Source organism: Labrus bergylta, chromosome 18, assembly GCF_963930695.1.
Source record: "Labrus bergylta chromosome 18, fLabBer1.1, whole genome shotgun sequence".
In the NCBI taxonomy this organism is placed as follows: domain Eukaryota; kingdom Metazoa; phylum Chordata; class Actinopteri; order Labriformes; family Labridae; genus Labrus; species Labrus bergylta.
Window position 1 is genome coordinate 19,625,504 of NC_089212.1, and position 14,916 is coordinate 19,640,419.

Here is a 14,916-nt window from a genome sequence, read left to right on the forward strand (position 1 = left end):
GTCATGCACACACAATGCACTCACACAGGGGGGCTTCACATTCCCATACCTTCACTCATTTAACAAACACGCGTTTACTGCTGCTGAATGTGATCAAACAAGAGTGTCACAAGCTGGTGCCACATCCTGCACAGGGACAGGATGAGAACAGCAGAATCAGGAAACAGGAAGTGAAGACCAGAGAACGGCTGCGCATCACCGCTAAAGGAGGAAGTCCAGACTGTGACATGGGCCGAAAGATAGGCTTTAAATGACAGCGGGACACCGCTGAGTGCAGCTGACAGACAAACACCCAAACCACAGTGATGTCACAACGTCGGTCACATTGAGAACAAGCATTTCCTGTGTCCCCGGGGAAACACATCACCATGAAATACCTCATTTATAGGGCAAAAATGTAAGGATAGAGAATCGAAGTACAGTGCAGCAGCGAAGTAGAGAGAGACAGTCAAGAAGAAGGAGTAAGGGAAATTCTTGTAAAAGCACTTTAATGTGTCCCAGTTTCTGCTTCCACTCTCTCGCATTTTAGTCTCTCTTATACTCGCTCCATTTCTCTTAAGCTTGTGCGCTGCTTTTATCTTGTCTTCTCTATTTCCTTCAGACACTGAGCACATTTCTGTTCTTTATTCCATACATGCTACTTGGCGAGAATAAATAAAAGCTGATTATATGGTGGAGTGTACTATCATAGGGAAGACAACCCTGTATATCAAAGTGTGTGTGTGTGTTTATCTTACCTTGTACACTTGCCCATAGGTGCCATTTCCCACCAGCTCAACCAATTCAAAGATGCCGGCAGGGTCCTGGAAGAAAAGAGGACACAATGTGGGATTAGTGGGAAGAATAGGAAAATCAATAAAGCGAGGACGTAAGTGTCAGATGTGGGTTAAAAACATTCAGATATCTTCTGAGATTCCTCCGCCGTGACCGATACCGGATACTGATATTAGGAAGCGAGAAAAAAAATCCCACGTCAACATATTTGCCAATATCTCTCTTCAGATCCATCGTCAATCTTCAGAGATAGATGTATAGAAATACACACACGTATTGCTTTTATCCCTCAAATGCAGTTACCAAAGACGGTCACTCAACTGGAAAGTAACTGAACATGTACCTGCATCCCCGCTTCACCCTCTGGAGAGCGATAAAGCTTGTTGTTATAGTAAATCCATCCACAAATGGCGGACTAGTTAGATATGAAATGACAATACAGCAGGATTTACATGCTAAATCTGCTAGCACAGTCATTTTGGTATTAACATGCTAATCTTAGCTTTGAGGTCAAGTGTCACTGTGCCTTCAATACATGCTAAGCACCTGTTAGCCCACATTACAACAGAGGATAGCAGCATTTTTTTTAAAAACTGGGGTAAGTTGGACTTTAACTCGAGTGTTGACACATAGGTCTGAAATGTAGTACTGGTTTAAAGACTCGTGTCCGGATTAGCTAATTATTTAAGATCTCAGTCGCTATAGGCTTCCAACAGAGAACTGGACACATCTCTTACTATAAACAACTTGAACAGAGCGTAAAACCCACTGACCCCTGCACACACACACACACACACTCACACACCTCCCCCTCTTTTCTCAGCGCTGCGTGTTGCTACGGAATTCCAACAATAGTTGGTATTCACCCTCTCCTTCCTTCTCTCTCTCTTTCACACTCTCTGCTTCTGTTCTTCAACCAGCCAAAGTCCATCTATGTCTCTCTCTCACCCTTTTATCTACTCGTTCTCTCTTTCTCTCCCTTCACTCCTGACAGAGTCCAGCACGGGGCTTTATTTTCAAGGCTCTTCTCATTCCAACAGAGTCCCAGAAACAGCGAGCCCCTTTACCAACTCTGGCTCTATGCTCCTTCGCTCCCTTTAGGCTATCAGAAAGTGTAGGAAATGTCTCATATCATTCACTGTGACCGTCTGAACTTTGTATTCTTTCTTCTTGTGGGGATGTCAGATGACTGCTGCTGTCCCCATATTTAGTAAGAATACAAAAGTGTACAATGTGAGTTATTATTTATGCCACGTTGTGTATAATCTTATTCTACAATCAGGTGTGAGGTGTTGTTGGGTGGTCCAGCTTTAACTCTTGCAATTTGACTTTGTAATGCTGTAAGTGTTGATAACCTTGAAGTCGATGCTTATCCTCCTGAGAGCTAAAAATACAAGCCATGCAAAGTCATTTCTGTCATTTTCACCATTTTTTAGCCTTCTACTTGATAAAAATGCATCAATTAGTTTGTTTAAAAATGAGATCTTTTACTTGGGGCAAAGCTTGAGGTCTCATTTAATGCTGACTTTTTAGACTTCATTTTTCAATAGTACTGCAGTGGTACTTCTGCAAGGCTTGTGTGCAGACAATTTTACATGATAACCACTTTTGACTGTACCCCTCTCAATCAAGTGACTCTGGATTTCAGTTCTGAAAAGTCGCATACATGTTTTCTTCTCTTACCTCCTGCCTTTTGCTTTGCAGCCTTCACTTTCTTACTTCCTGTACATGTTTTTTTATCCCATGTCTTTTTTTTACTTTTATTAGGTGCAATAAAGTGACAAACTGGTGATATACAAATGAGGCAAAAAAAGCTAAGTTTGTTGACAGTTCACTCAGATCTAGAAGTAATGTGACAGTCCATAATGAAGGAAATTAAACAAAATTCTATCTTCTATCTAACTTTTGATTGGTCTAAAAAAAGCCATAGGAGGTGGAGCTGAGGCGGGCCTTAAGCCTCCTGGAAAAAAGAAACAGCCTGTCAGTCAACTCAGCCACGCCCCTAATTATGAGCTCCTACTTAGCCTTCATATAGTAAAAAAAAATAGATATTAAAAAACTTTTGTTTCTGCTGTAAATAAGGGCATTTTATCGAGGGGATTCTTTTTTTTTTTGCAAGTCCCCAGTGGACACCATAGGAACTGCAGTTTCATGTACTTGCGCATTGGCTGCATTTCTCAACACTCAATAGAGGTTGCCGCTTGGTAAGGTGAAATATTTTCTTTGTCAACTTGCTTTCTCTCTTTCCTCAGAATCCTTCGAGTTACTCTCCCTACGTTCACTCACTTTCTCTCTCCATTTCCCTCGTTCTGTCTCTATATGTTTGTTTCTGTGGGTCTCAGCAGACCTGTCAACCTGTCAGCGCTTTCTGAAGACGGGCCCTTGTGCTTTTCTTGCTCTCTCTCTCTTCTTTTTCCTGTTCTGTTTTTTCCATCCTTATTTTTCCTGTTGTGTGAAGCCCACAAACACACATTCACTTGGCCTCATATTCAAACACATGCACCAGCAAAAACACAGACAAACTCATTCTCTCGCACTCTGTCTCAAGTACATCCTCCCGCTGTCTAGCTCTCTCACACTCTCATAACCAAACACACACACACACACACACACACAAACACTCATACACTGTGCCAAAAGCACACTCCTACACAAAGGCTACTGTTCAAACGTTCTAACGAGTATGAGTGGGCTCAAAATGAAGAGTGTGTGTCTAACTAAACCGTTGTGCAAAAAAAGAGTCGAAAAGAGTCTGCAAGCTTTTTTTAACAGTCAGCAACCTTCTGCAGTCAGTGTGTGTGTGTGTGTGTGTGTGTGTGTGTGTGTGTGTGTGTGTGTGTGTTTGCTTGGCTATCGGGTCTACGCAGGTACATTTTTCCTCTCCTCACTTCTTTTTTCACTCTCCAACTACGCGTTTGTTTGGCAGCTGTGTGAATTAACTCTCCGAGCTGCATACACAGTTCTGACAGCAGCTCCCAAGACACGGCTAAGGATGCACTTTCTTTCTCTCGCTGTTTTTACACAACAGAAACATCCAGATAATGTAAAAAAAAAAAAAAAAACGATGCACATACACGCATGGGCATATGATCTGGATGCAAATGCATACAGGAACCTAAATTACTGGAAGATACACGATGTTTGCATGCATGTGGAGCCTAGTCTTCCCCATGCACAACACACAGAACGAGTGCTGTGGCTGGAGAAACGGAGTGTTTTTGCTGCTCCAGTTCATACATGTCCTCAGGCTCGCTGATAAAAATATAGCACGATATCATTCATATTTTATAGGCCACTTGCAGAATGAGCTCTCCGCTTGCACCGGGCTTTGTCAGGGCATCTGAGTGTGTATACATACATGTGTGTGTGTATCTGTGTCAGTGGTTTATGTTTCTCTATGACTAGAACAATTCTTACCCCCTTCCCTTTTTTTTCCCTCATTTTGTGTTCCTTCTGAGCTCTTGCCAGCGTCACATGACTGCCACATGACCCCACTGGTGACAGATGAATCATGGTGTATTTGTGTACGTCTGCATGAAGCTGCTAAACATTAGCAGCACACTGAATATGTTTGGAAAACAACACCAAAAAGCGGAGAGACGTGAGGATAAGATTCTCACTCATTCAGATGCAAACACACATCAGTTCTCAAGAAGTCTGTTTTTGAGAGGTGGGGGAGGTTTGGGTTAGGTGCAGTGCAGTTGCAGTTGCAGGGACTGCAGGTGCAGTTTTCATTTCCTATAGCTTTGGACTAGTCTGGTTATCCTGACCAAATGCATAGAATCAATTCTGCCTGTCTACCTACGTACCGACCAAACCGTGTCAATGAACTTAAGAAGACACAAGCTAAAGCTAGAGAGCCAGACGCATTCCCCCCCAAACCCCCAAACCCACACAACTTTGTAACTCAACAAGCACAATCCTTAAGGTGGGAATCAAAGCCAGCTTTCTGTTGCTAGTTATTCCAAACTCAACCCTAGCTTTAGTTCTTTGCTTTTTTCAAAGTAGCAAAATCTCAAAATCTCCCAATTTCACAAAGGAGCATGATGTCTTTCAACGTCTTTGATAATAATAACCATTAAGAAAACTCAAAAGGTTGCCTTGGCAGTCTGTCAAACAACAAAAAACATGTCTTTTAAAATAACACACAGCTTGCCTCACCTCACTCAACACTTATCTACAAGTCAGGAGGAGAGCTTCAATGTTATCTTTCTAGCATTCAGTGCTACATTGACAGGCTGACATTGAAGCGGCGAGCTTTTTCGACAGACATCCTTGTACATCCTGTTTGGTCTTAATTATTGTGCCTCTGGTTTCCTTTCCCTTTGCCATTTCTCCTTGACGTGGAATGTTTGTGTGCAAAAGCGGAATGAAGTAAGATTAACTTTGGGCACAAGGCCACTGAGATGAATCCACTCTTTTCTTTGAACGGGGGATATCGGTCCATGAGCAGCACATGCCGTCAGAAATAATGGGTTTTAGAGTGCAGGGCTTCAGCTCTTGTGAAAGCAAATTTACAACATACGTGAGGACCTTTACTGACGGCATTCATTCTTTCACTCCCCGAGCTAACCTTAATCCTCTTCACTACATTCCTGATCTTAACTGTTACCTAACTGAATACGTATAGTCCTAGCCTTAGCTGTAATACCAAAACAAATGACTCGCATTAAAAGCTGTCCATCAGCAAAACCACATTTGAAAGGAGGACACCAATGACCATAACAACCTAAGCTTTTCAGATCCAAACTTTCGTAACAGTCTGTTTACAATAATCAGACGACGACGTAATCGGGAGTGTGACCCATCTCATGATCAACTCCTACGTGAAAAGCTATAATGCTTGTCAGCAAAAAGCTCTTTTTCTAATCCCACAGTCGTGTTGGGAGTCAATTTGACCCAGTACAAGCTGTTTCATCCAATGGGAATGCTTTATACTGACTGTGTATGTGTCAAAGTATTGATACATCAATGTATCGTAATCCTGACTTGTGTGCAATTATGGAATCGCTGCTGCCAAACATAGATATTTCACTAAAAGAAATATAAGGAGCTCTTAACAAATTTCCCTGGCAAATGTGCTTACCGCATCTCAAATGCATCACTCTTAACGGTGGTGCTTATGACGTGAATGTGGGAACCTGAAGGGAAGTGATCGGGCCGAAGAAGAAGCTGACAGAAGGAAAAAAAGACGACGACGGCAGGATAAATCAATCTTCGCCCGTGTTAGAGGCACTGCATATTCTTCAGTTCCTCACATATCTTGATTTGTCATTACATGATTGTCTAGCAATATATCAAATATTGCAGAATGGCTGTATCCTGATATTATTGTTATCATGGGTCACATATCACATATTGTTTGACCCTGCACTTCCTACCCCAATTAATGTAACACAATGAACACTAAAGAAGACTCCTGAGTTCAAACACATAAATAAAATGTTCAGCAGCTACATCAAAGTACCTTTAAATTCCTTTAAAGGTCAATACAAAAGTGACTGTCTGTTTGAGAAAGCACAGCAGCTCATATGACCTGTAAATGTTGTGTCACACAAATTCAGAGTAACACTTGAGACTTTCTGATCCTACTTTTTTCTCAATTTTTCTGTTGTTTCTGGCAAACATGCAACCTTCTTATCCCCCATAATCCCTTCATTTCATTCCCAAGAAACCGACTGAAACAGTGAATGAGTGTGTTTGTGCTGTGAGTAGGTCAGGGTGGGTGCTGCACGTGCCACAATTTCCCAGGTAACCATTCAGAGTTAAGGGTTTTAACTTGAGGACAAACATGATAGCGGAGTAAAAAAATAAAAAAATAAAATAAAAAACACTCCACATAAATGGATTCTCATCTTACTCACTTTAAATATGTCATATTACATCAGATCTGAAAGCCTGTTAGTCTCACGTCTGGGATTTATCAGTCTGTCTTGTGGACTGTGTTGAATATGATTATGGAAATTAAACCACGAGTGTAAACAGGAAGTCACATGGTACTTTTGAGGTGACTACAACCTGTTGATCAAGAGAGGCTTTATCACCAAAAGAACCATGAAATGTATTCGCTTGCTAAGGACTCGGCATGACGTCAGTTATTATTCCTCTTATCAGATGAAGACTGTTACATAGACACTTTATCAACATTAACAGAAGTGTGTCCTATTTGTTTTTTTTAATTGTCTGAGTTCTTTTGTGTGACGTTCTGTAGGCTGTCCTTTGAGGTGCTCTGTCACTGTAAGTTTGTTTTTGTTAGTACCTATAGGACTACAGATGAAATTTAGCTTTTGTGCTAATCATGGCATATTCAGATAGAAGCTATAAACTGATGTGTTGATTAATGCCCACTGTCTTAATTCAATGAATTAATAAATAATGAACATGTAGATAAGGAGGACATAAAATCTGATTCTCACTTGAACAGGAGTGCAGTCATATAAATTAATGTACACTGGCTAAATTGTGACAGCTCATATTATTAACATTTATCTCCTTGTGTGACGTAAGACTAGCTTTTGTTTAAAATTCATCGTTATATCATTTACAGTACAAGTATCTTTTTAAATTCCTGTCTACGGGGCGCCATTACCCTGGTGGTTGATTTGCGCGCCCCGTGTACGGAGGCTGGTGTCCTCAAAGCGGACGGGCCCCCGGGTTCAAATCTGGCCTGTGGCTCCTTTCCAGCATGTCACTCTCCACTCTGTCCCCTCCTGATTTTAGACTCCATCCACTGTCCTGTCTCTTAAATAAAAGGCACAAAGAGCCCCCCCCAAAAAACATCTTTTGAAGAGATTAAACTCAAGATCTAGCTGCAAGTTAGGGTTTGCTGCAGAGCGGTTTAAAATGTGCTGATGTTAAAATAACTGTAAACAAACTTACTCCTCCGTATCAGAAGTTCTTTAGCTTAAATTGGCTCAGATAACTTGATGTAATTTGTCATAATGTGTTAATGGGGACACTCATCATCTAAAACTTGGCTTTCAGTAGCTAGACCATTGTCGGCAACAACTAAAAAAAACCACTCTATTCCTCCTGGCCAGCGCCGTGCAACAAAAGCAAAAAGTTAGCATCTGGCCTGTAAAAATATGGAGCCATTAGTGGGCGGCAAAACAGAGCTCAAGTGTGAGGAAACAGATATTGGACTTATATTCCTCAGGTGGCCAAAAAACAAGACTCCAAATGAATGCTAATGCTGCTCTGTGTCTGCTGGATATGTTAATGGGAAACTTTAAAGTGTGTTCTGAGGCCCCAAGGTGGGCCCAAAAATCTATGAGGTGTTGATTCTGCATATTTTTGGGGAGAGTGATGGTAGCTTAGCAGTGCGTGAATTGTCTTGGTGCAGTTAAATGGCTCTGCTTTAGGTCTAATGTGTATCTAAAATAGATGTGTCTGTGCACCAGAGAGCAGCCAGGTGAGTGCAGTTAATGTCTTTAGAAAGTGAATTACAGAGGAGTGGGGTGGATTGAATTAAAGACCCTAAGAGGATGATAGGAGTCATGCTGGGGCCAGGTCTGCCTCTTATAAAACCACTTACACTTTACAACACGACTCACTACTACGTGCTTTAACAAGGAGGTGCTGTGGTAGCCTAATTCCCAGTGCACCTCACCCAGACATGTACAGTACATTAACAGGAGTCAACTCTTAATCACAGATTTACAGCCCAGCTGAAGACGATACAGGCCATGGAGTTTGTTCTGCGATGTTAATGAACCCATCCCCTCTTCGCCCTCCCCCGGCCATCCCATCAGTCTCTGCCAAATCCGTCATCTCGCATCTTTTCCTGTCATCTCTCGGTCCGTCCCTCCGTCCCACTCATCATTCATCTTTTCTTCTCAATTTCTTGCCTGCCTCTGTCACTTCAATCCATCTTTCCTGCCTTCCTCCTGCCCTGCGCCGTTTGCTCAGACACCACGGAAGGGATTCAGCTCCTACTATGGGCTTGTTTACGCGCACATGATTCCTTCGAGCACTCCGGATCAAGTGTGTGTTTACACTTTGTGCGTTGCAGTATCAGAGTGAAGTAAAGGGAAAGCCAGTCGGTTAGAGAGCAGGGTCTTGTCTCCTCGTATTTTTTAAGTTATGTCTTTCAAGCACGCTGAAAAATAATGCATTATACATGAAGTTATAATCAAGAAGATTACAGCTTCTGTTTTTTTTCTTATGTTATGGCATCATCTTTGCTGATTTCCGTACTGTTCACGCTCTCAACACTTCTAAGAAATCATTTGGCACTCAGAGAGACTGTGATGTCTTCTTCTAAGAGTTTCATTTTCTTTCCCTGCACGCTCAATAACTGTTTTTTTTTTTTTTCATGACTACAAACGGACGTTTTTGACAAACAAACCAAACTAATTCCTATTCCCAGGAAAGAAAAATGTATCATATTGTATTCTATAGTGTCATATCATATCATAAATACTCATCGTATTGCATTGTATCGCATTGTAAAATTCTGAAAAACTCCCTGCATGAAGATAATATACTTGACAAGGCCAGCAAACTGAAGAAGAGAGACATATTAAGATTATAACCTGGATTCATGGAAATTCTGTGCAGAGAGCCGATGAGCGGAAGTGTTTGCAACAAAAAGAAAAGGTGGAACTTAAATGGAATTCAGCTTTTTCCTGCAATTCAGCTGATGATTCAGAATTTAATTTGGCAGATTCAAACATGCAAGAACCTCATGTTCTCAGGCATTCAGAGCCAACTTCTGGAACTAAGTGCTCGTGTAAGTGTAACAGAGAATTAAGAGACTAGATGCAGCTCCATCAGTGACTTGGGGGCGAGAAAATAGGTCAACTAGAAGCAGGCAGGCGGAGTGGAAAAGGAGGGTGGGAGGGAGAGGGGCATTTCTCAGCGACAGACTGCCATACAGTATATAGACTATTCATGAATAAGCTCTGTGTAAGCCTTGGGCACTGCTGTGGCCCTGTTACTATGGCGTTCATGGTGAGGGGCCGAGGAATGCGGCCTTACTGGGCAACAGGGATGGAGGGAGGGGGTGGGGTGGGGGGAGAGATGTGGAGAGGGGTCTTTGCTTTGGACTACTTTAGTCACTGGTCACATCTCACCCTTTCAGCCTTAATGTCGCTTTCTTTTTCTTTCGCTCTCTTCTGTTTGGAATGAGCCCTCCAAATCCTCTTCTTCTCTCCAGCACTCCAGCTCACTACCTCTTCGCCCCTTTTCTCTCCGTCGCTGTCTCTCCATCCTCACCTGCTCTCTCTTTTTCATCTCGGCTCTCACACCTGAGTCCCCGCACAGCACACTTCTCTATTGGCAGTGTGTGGTTTTGTGTGTGTTTATGTGATGCCGGGGTTGTGCTTCCTGCTGGTGTCCCATCTGTTGCTCTCCTCAGCTGACTGGATGAACTCGTGCTTCTGACGCCTCTGACCTGTGAGTGTGTGTGTGTGTGTGTGAGTTTCACTGTACATAAATAAGAACCACTGTCTGTTTAAAAAACCACAGCGTCTGTCTCAACCTCCTCTGGTCTTTTTGTATCACTGTGAGTCACAGGGAAGACGGGAAACAAACGGTGACATCCCTTTGACTCCAGCCTTTCCCACTCGAGTGAAACACGCGGCATACACGCAGGTGCTGTCGGGGGTCAACGTGTGACAACAGCGAATACCGCAGAGACTTGACGAGGCATTTGAAAAATAAGAGAGGGAGAAAGAAAAGGGAAAAGTGCAGAGACAGCAAACATTCAAAGCCACTTCTCTCCCTCTCCTCTCTACTTCCCACTCAGTTCTGTCTGTCTCTTGAATGTGTGTGTGTGTGTTTTTGTATGTTTGCAAGGGTCAGTGTGCCCATGAGAAGCCAAGTGTAAGAGCAAGCTTGGCTCCCTGACACCCCCCACCCCCCCTCACCCTCACCCATACACACACAGACACAATAACACAATCCCTCATCACCACAACCCGGGTCAGTATTATAATCTCACCCCCCTCCACCCTGCCAGAGCCAGCTGACCTAGTTCCTGTCTAGTCAGCCTAGTGGTTGACTGTACACTTATCACTCGTGTGTGTGTGTGTGTATGTATCCCTGTTGTTACTAAGATTGGGTGTGCATGAGTAGTGTGTATATGTGTGATCATGATAAGTCAAAGTGCATTTAAAAAAAGATGTAAAAGTGAAAAGAAAGGGGAAAAAGATGGAGAGTCAGACGTGGACAGATTTTCCCTCAAATTTGGGATGAGGATATTTGAAGAAATTATGTATCCAAATGCTGACTCCAATGTCTCCAATTCTCAAGACTTCTTTGTAATTCTTCATTTCTTTTTATCAAATGAGATATGTGATTTGATGATTTTTTTTTTTAAACTGTTGCAAGAAGTCCCTCCTCTATTTCAAACCGCCAGTCGCTGATCTTTTCCAGACCTGAGACACCTGCACTGCTGACATTTTCTTTTCACGTTTGACTATTAAAACATATCTCAGCCGGATGACTTCTTCTGCCAAAAATAAATAAATAAACCTCTTCTCTTAATCAGAAGTTTAGTACACTAGCTTGCCAGCATTAAATCGTTGTGACACAAGAGAAAAAATATCAGCTATTGATAATATCGATATTTGCATATTGGCCAATAGACACTTCATGTATTTATACTACCTGTTGTTCTCTTTTTTACATTTTAGTTGTATCTCATCTTTTGATGCTGGCCTCATTATCAAGAGTGAAAGTTTGTTGTACGTAATTACCATTAAAGGCAGAATGTGCGACATTTTACACATAAATACATCAGAAATCAAGTATATCCTGTGTTAATGTCTCTCTGAGTCATGACTGTCTACACTGAGTGAGGAGCGCGAGTCCCACCAGATGTACTGTTGTCGAAAAAGCTGTTTTAGTCAAGGACTAGAGAAAAGAAGAATAACACAGTTTCTCCCTGCTAATTTGGATGTCACGTTAGTGTCTTTAGATCACGGCCATTCCCTGCCAATGTGTGTGCAATATGAAGCTATGAGTTCAACCAAAGTGTGCCAACATTAGCATGCTAACACGACAATGCCACAGGCTATTGCGGCGAGTGACGAGGACAATCTTGTCCGTCTTTTGTGCTTTAAAGGTGCTTAATTATGGTGCCTTCAAATTAATAACTCCCTTGTGTGAACGCGAGTGGAGAGGGGTTGGAGGTGTGCCACTGGAGGCGTGCCGCTGGAGGCGTGCCGCTGGAGGCGTGCCGCCGGAGGAGCGTGGAGGCTTCAGACTAGCGGAGGTGTCGCCAAACAGCAGTTTGTTTCGATTTGGTTCTGGTGTTTAAGGGCGACATCAACTGGATCAAAAAGTCGCACAGTCTTCCCAACTTTGTATGACACGTCTTGGATAATCTGCGTGGTTACTGAGACTTGACGTTAAATCCGTCTACATCAACTTTTCACACAACCAACCTTAAAACTGGAAATTCGTCTTTCTTTCTTTTAAGTGAACAAACAGAACCAGGACGCTGAAGCTTTAAGATCTTTCTTATCCATGAGTGTGCAAATACAAACATGCCCAATCATATAAATGAGGGGTGTCAAATGATCACTATTGTGTCCACGCATGTAAAAGAAACCTGAGCATTTGTGTGTGTGTGTGTGTGTGTGTGTGTGTGTGTGTGTGTGTGTGTGTGTGTATGCGTGTGTCCTTGCAGCGGCCTCTGAGTCACAGTGAGAGACATGAGCTTGCTATCACGCCTCTGAAAGAACAGAACATGCATGGCCTGACTCCCAATGCACAGACACTTCCCCTCCTCTGCTTTCATGGCCCCCCTGTCAAATCTCAGACCTTCACTTCACCCCCCCCCCCCCCCCCCACTCATCAAAACATGCATCACATGTGTAAACCTTACGAGCGCTGTCATTTGTTGTCGACAGCTCATTCACCTCCAAGTGTGAGTGTTAGTCTTCATGCAGCAAGGCAGGCCAAAGGAGAAGGTGGGCAGAGAGAGATAATGCTTAGAGACAGAGCGGCTGGCAGATAGACAGGGAGGTGCATTCAGTCAGTCACACAAACACGATGCAGGGGGGGGGGGAAAAACAGGCGTTAAAAATGGACAGAAAAGAGGGGGAACTGAATAGACAGATGAGCAGAAACACTAAAACAAGCAAAGAGACAGACAGGATGAAGGGCACAATCAAGCAGTTGAGGAAGGAGGTAAACACAGGCAGGCTGACAACAACTGCATTGTGTGTGCGTGTTTGATATATGTCTGTGTGTGTGTTTGTGTGTGTGTGTGTGATGTGGTTTCCTTCCTCAGAGCAGCAAACAGGTTTTTAGCAAGAGCTTCTTCTTTTAAACACTCATGTACAGCATCCCTTACTTGTGTGCAGCTGATATTCGCCTGGCAGACACCGACACACACACACACACACACACACACACAGAGAATATCACACTCATACACAGCATGCCCAGCGGAGCAAAAAACATGGGTATCCACGCATAAACACAAGCGCAGTAGGCTGTTAGAGTGTGAGTGTGTGTGTCTGTCTGTCTGTCTGTGTGTTGTGGTTTTACAGCGACACACCGGATGAACAAAAGAAAGTGGTTATTGCAGCATGCAGTGCTTCTGCTTTGATGAAGAGGAGGGTGAGACGACTACAGGTAGCTTGGCACTCTTTCCAGCAGACACATATGCACGCACACACACACACACACACACACACACACACACACACACACACACACACACACACACACACACACACACACACACACACACACACACACACACACACACACACACACACACACACACACACACACACACACACACACACACACACACACACACACTAGATACAGGTGCAAATAGCCACAAAAACAGCAAGAAGGGGGGACTAGTTTTCTGTTTAAAGGGGGAAATAGGGACTGAAATCAAGGAGTAGTTTGTCCCCTGATTTTAACACAAGAAAATCTGCATTGTGTGTGTGTGTGTGTGTGTGTGTGTGTGTGTGTGTGTGTGTGTGTGATGGGGGGGGGGGGTAAAAAGGTTAAATTCCATTGCTGTCTAATTCAGGGCCTATACTGTGATAAAAACAAATACACAAACCCTTGTATTCAGGTCAGCAATATATCTGCTACTACCTCCACTGAGCCACACACACACACACACACACACACACACACACACACACACACACACACACACACACACACACACACACACACACACACACACACACACACACACACACACACACACACACACACACACACACCATCAACCATCCCGGTGTAGATTAAAGCTTCAGAAGCACGAGGCAGCTGTCACGCTAGTTAATGTCTACATTTACTATTTCATCTATAATTTGACACATTGTCTCCCACACATCCGCCTCTCGCAGCCTCTCTCCTCTCTCCTCTCTCCTCTCTCCTCCTCCTCCTCGTCTCCTCGTCTCCTGCCGGTTTGCTATTCAAGTAGCGCTGTCAGGTGCACGGAGAGGAGAAACGAGCGCACAAAACCGGCTTACTCTCACTTCAAGCTGAAAAATACATTTTCACATTCTCTTACCCTCAAAGCGGACAAGTCGATTTCGTCCAGACTCCGAGCCGGGGAGTCACTCGCCATGATGGAGGACACACACACACACGTCAAAAAAAAGAAGAAGAAAAAAGCTCGATATCCTGAAACGGCCTCTGCTGTCACGACTGTGTGGTCCCCTCTCTCTCTCTCTCTCTCTCTCTCTCTCTCTCTCTCTCTCAGTCTCTGTCCAACAAAGTGATGTCTCAGCGAGCGGCTGGATCAAAGACAGCCTCCTTTCCTTTTCTAGCACCACGCTAGAGCTCAAGCCCGCGAAGCAAGAGCACCGTGTGCACCAGCAGCTCCAGGTCCATGTCTGCAGATGGAGACGGTACAAGAGGAGTGTGTGTGCTGCTGATACTGCCGGCGCTGCTGCTGCTGCTGCTGTGACAGAAAGTGAATATACTGAGGGAGGGGGAGTCAAGTGCTTTTCTGCCGGCAAACCACGCCTGTTACTGGGCGGGGTTTAGTGAGGCAGCCGGGACTCCCAAACTTTTTTTTTTTCCTCTTTCTACAGTTCTCCTGCGGCCCTGCAAAGCTGTTGTTTTGAGGTTATTTTTTTATTTTTATTTTTTTACTTTATTTCAAATGAGAATTGTACACACACCGTACAGAAATACAGTGTAGGCCTAATG

The 14,916-nt window shown here is 43.5% G+C and overlaps 1 protein-coding gene across 18 annotated transcripts in view; it reads right to left on the minus strand.

The window, feature by feature from the left end:
* The window catches only part of tnika (TRAF2 and NCK interacting kinase a), a 68,035-nt gene extending 53,355 nt beyond the window's left edge, over positions 1-14,680 (minus strand). For 8 of the 18 annotated variants that reach the window (XM_065966284.1, XM_065966283.1, XM_065966278.1 and 5 more), the window contains exons 1-2: positions 14,273-14,678; positions 738-803 (exon numbers count right to left, since the gene is read on the minus strand). In XM_065966284.1, the coding sequence (XP_065822356.1) occupies positions 738-803; positions 14,273-14,329 (123 nt within the window). In that variant the 5' untranslated portion in view covers positions 14,330-14,678. Of the gene's footprint in view, positions 1-737; positions 804-14,272 lie in introns of all 18 variants that reach the window. The other 10 variants (XM_065966275.1, XM_065966273.1, XM_065966274.1 and 7 more) reach the window with 2 other exon arrangements.
* Between the last annotated feature and the right edge of the window lie 236 nt (positions 14,681-14,916).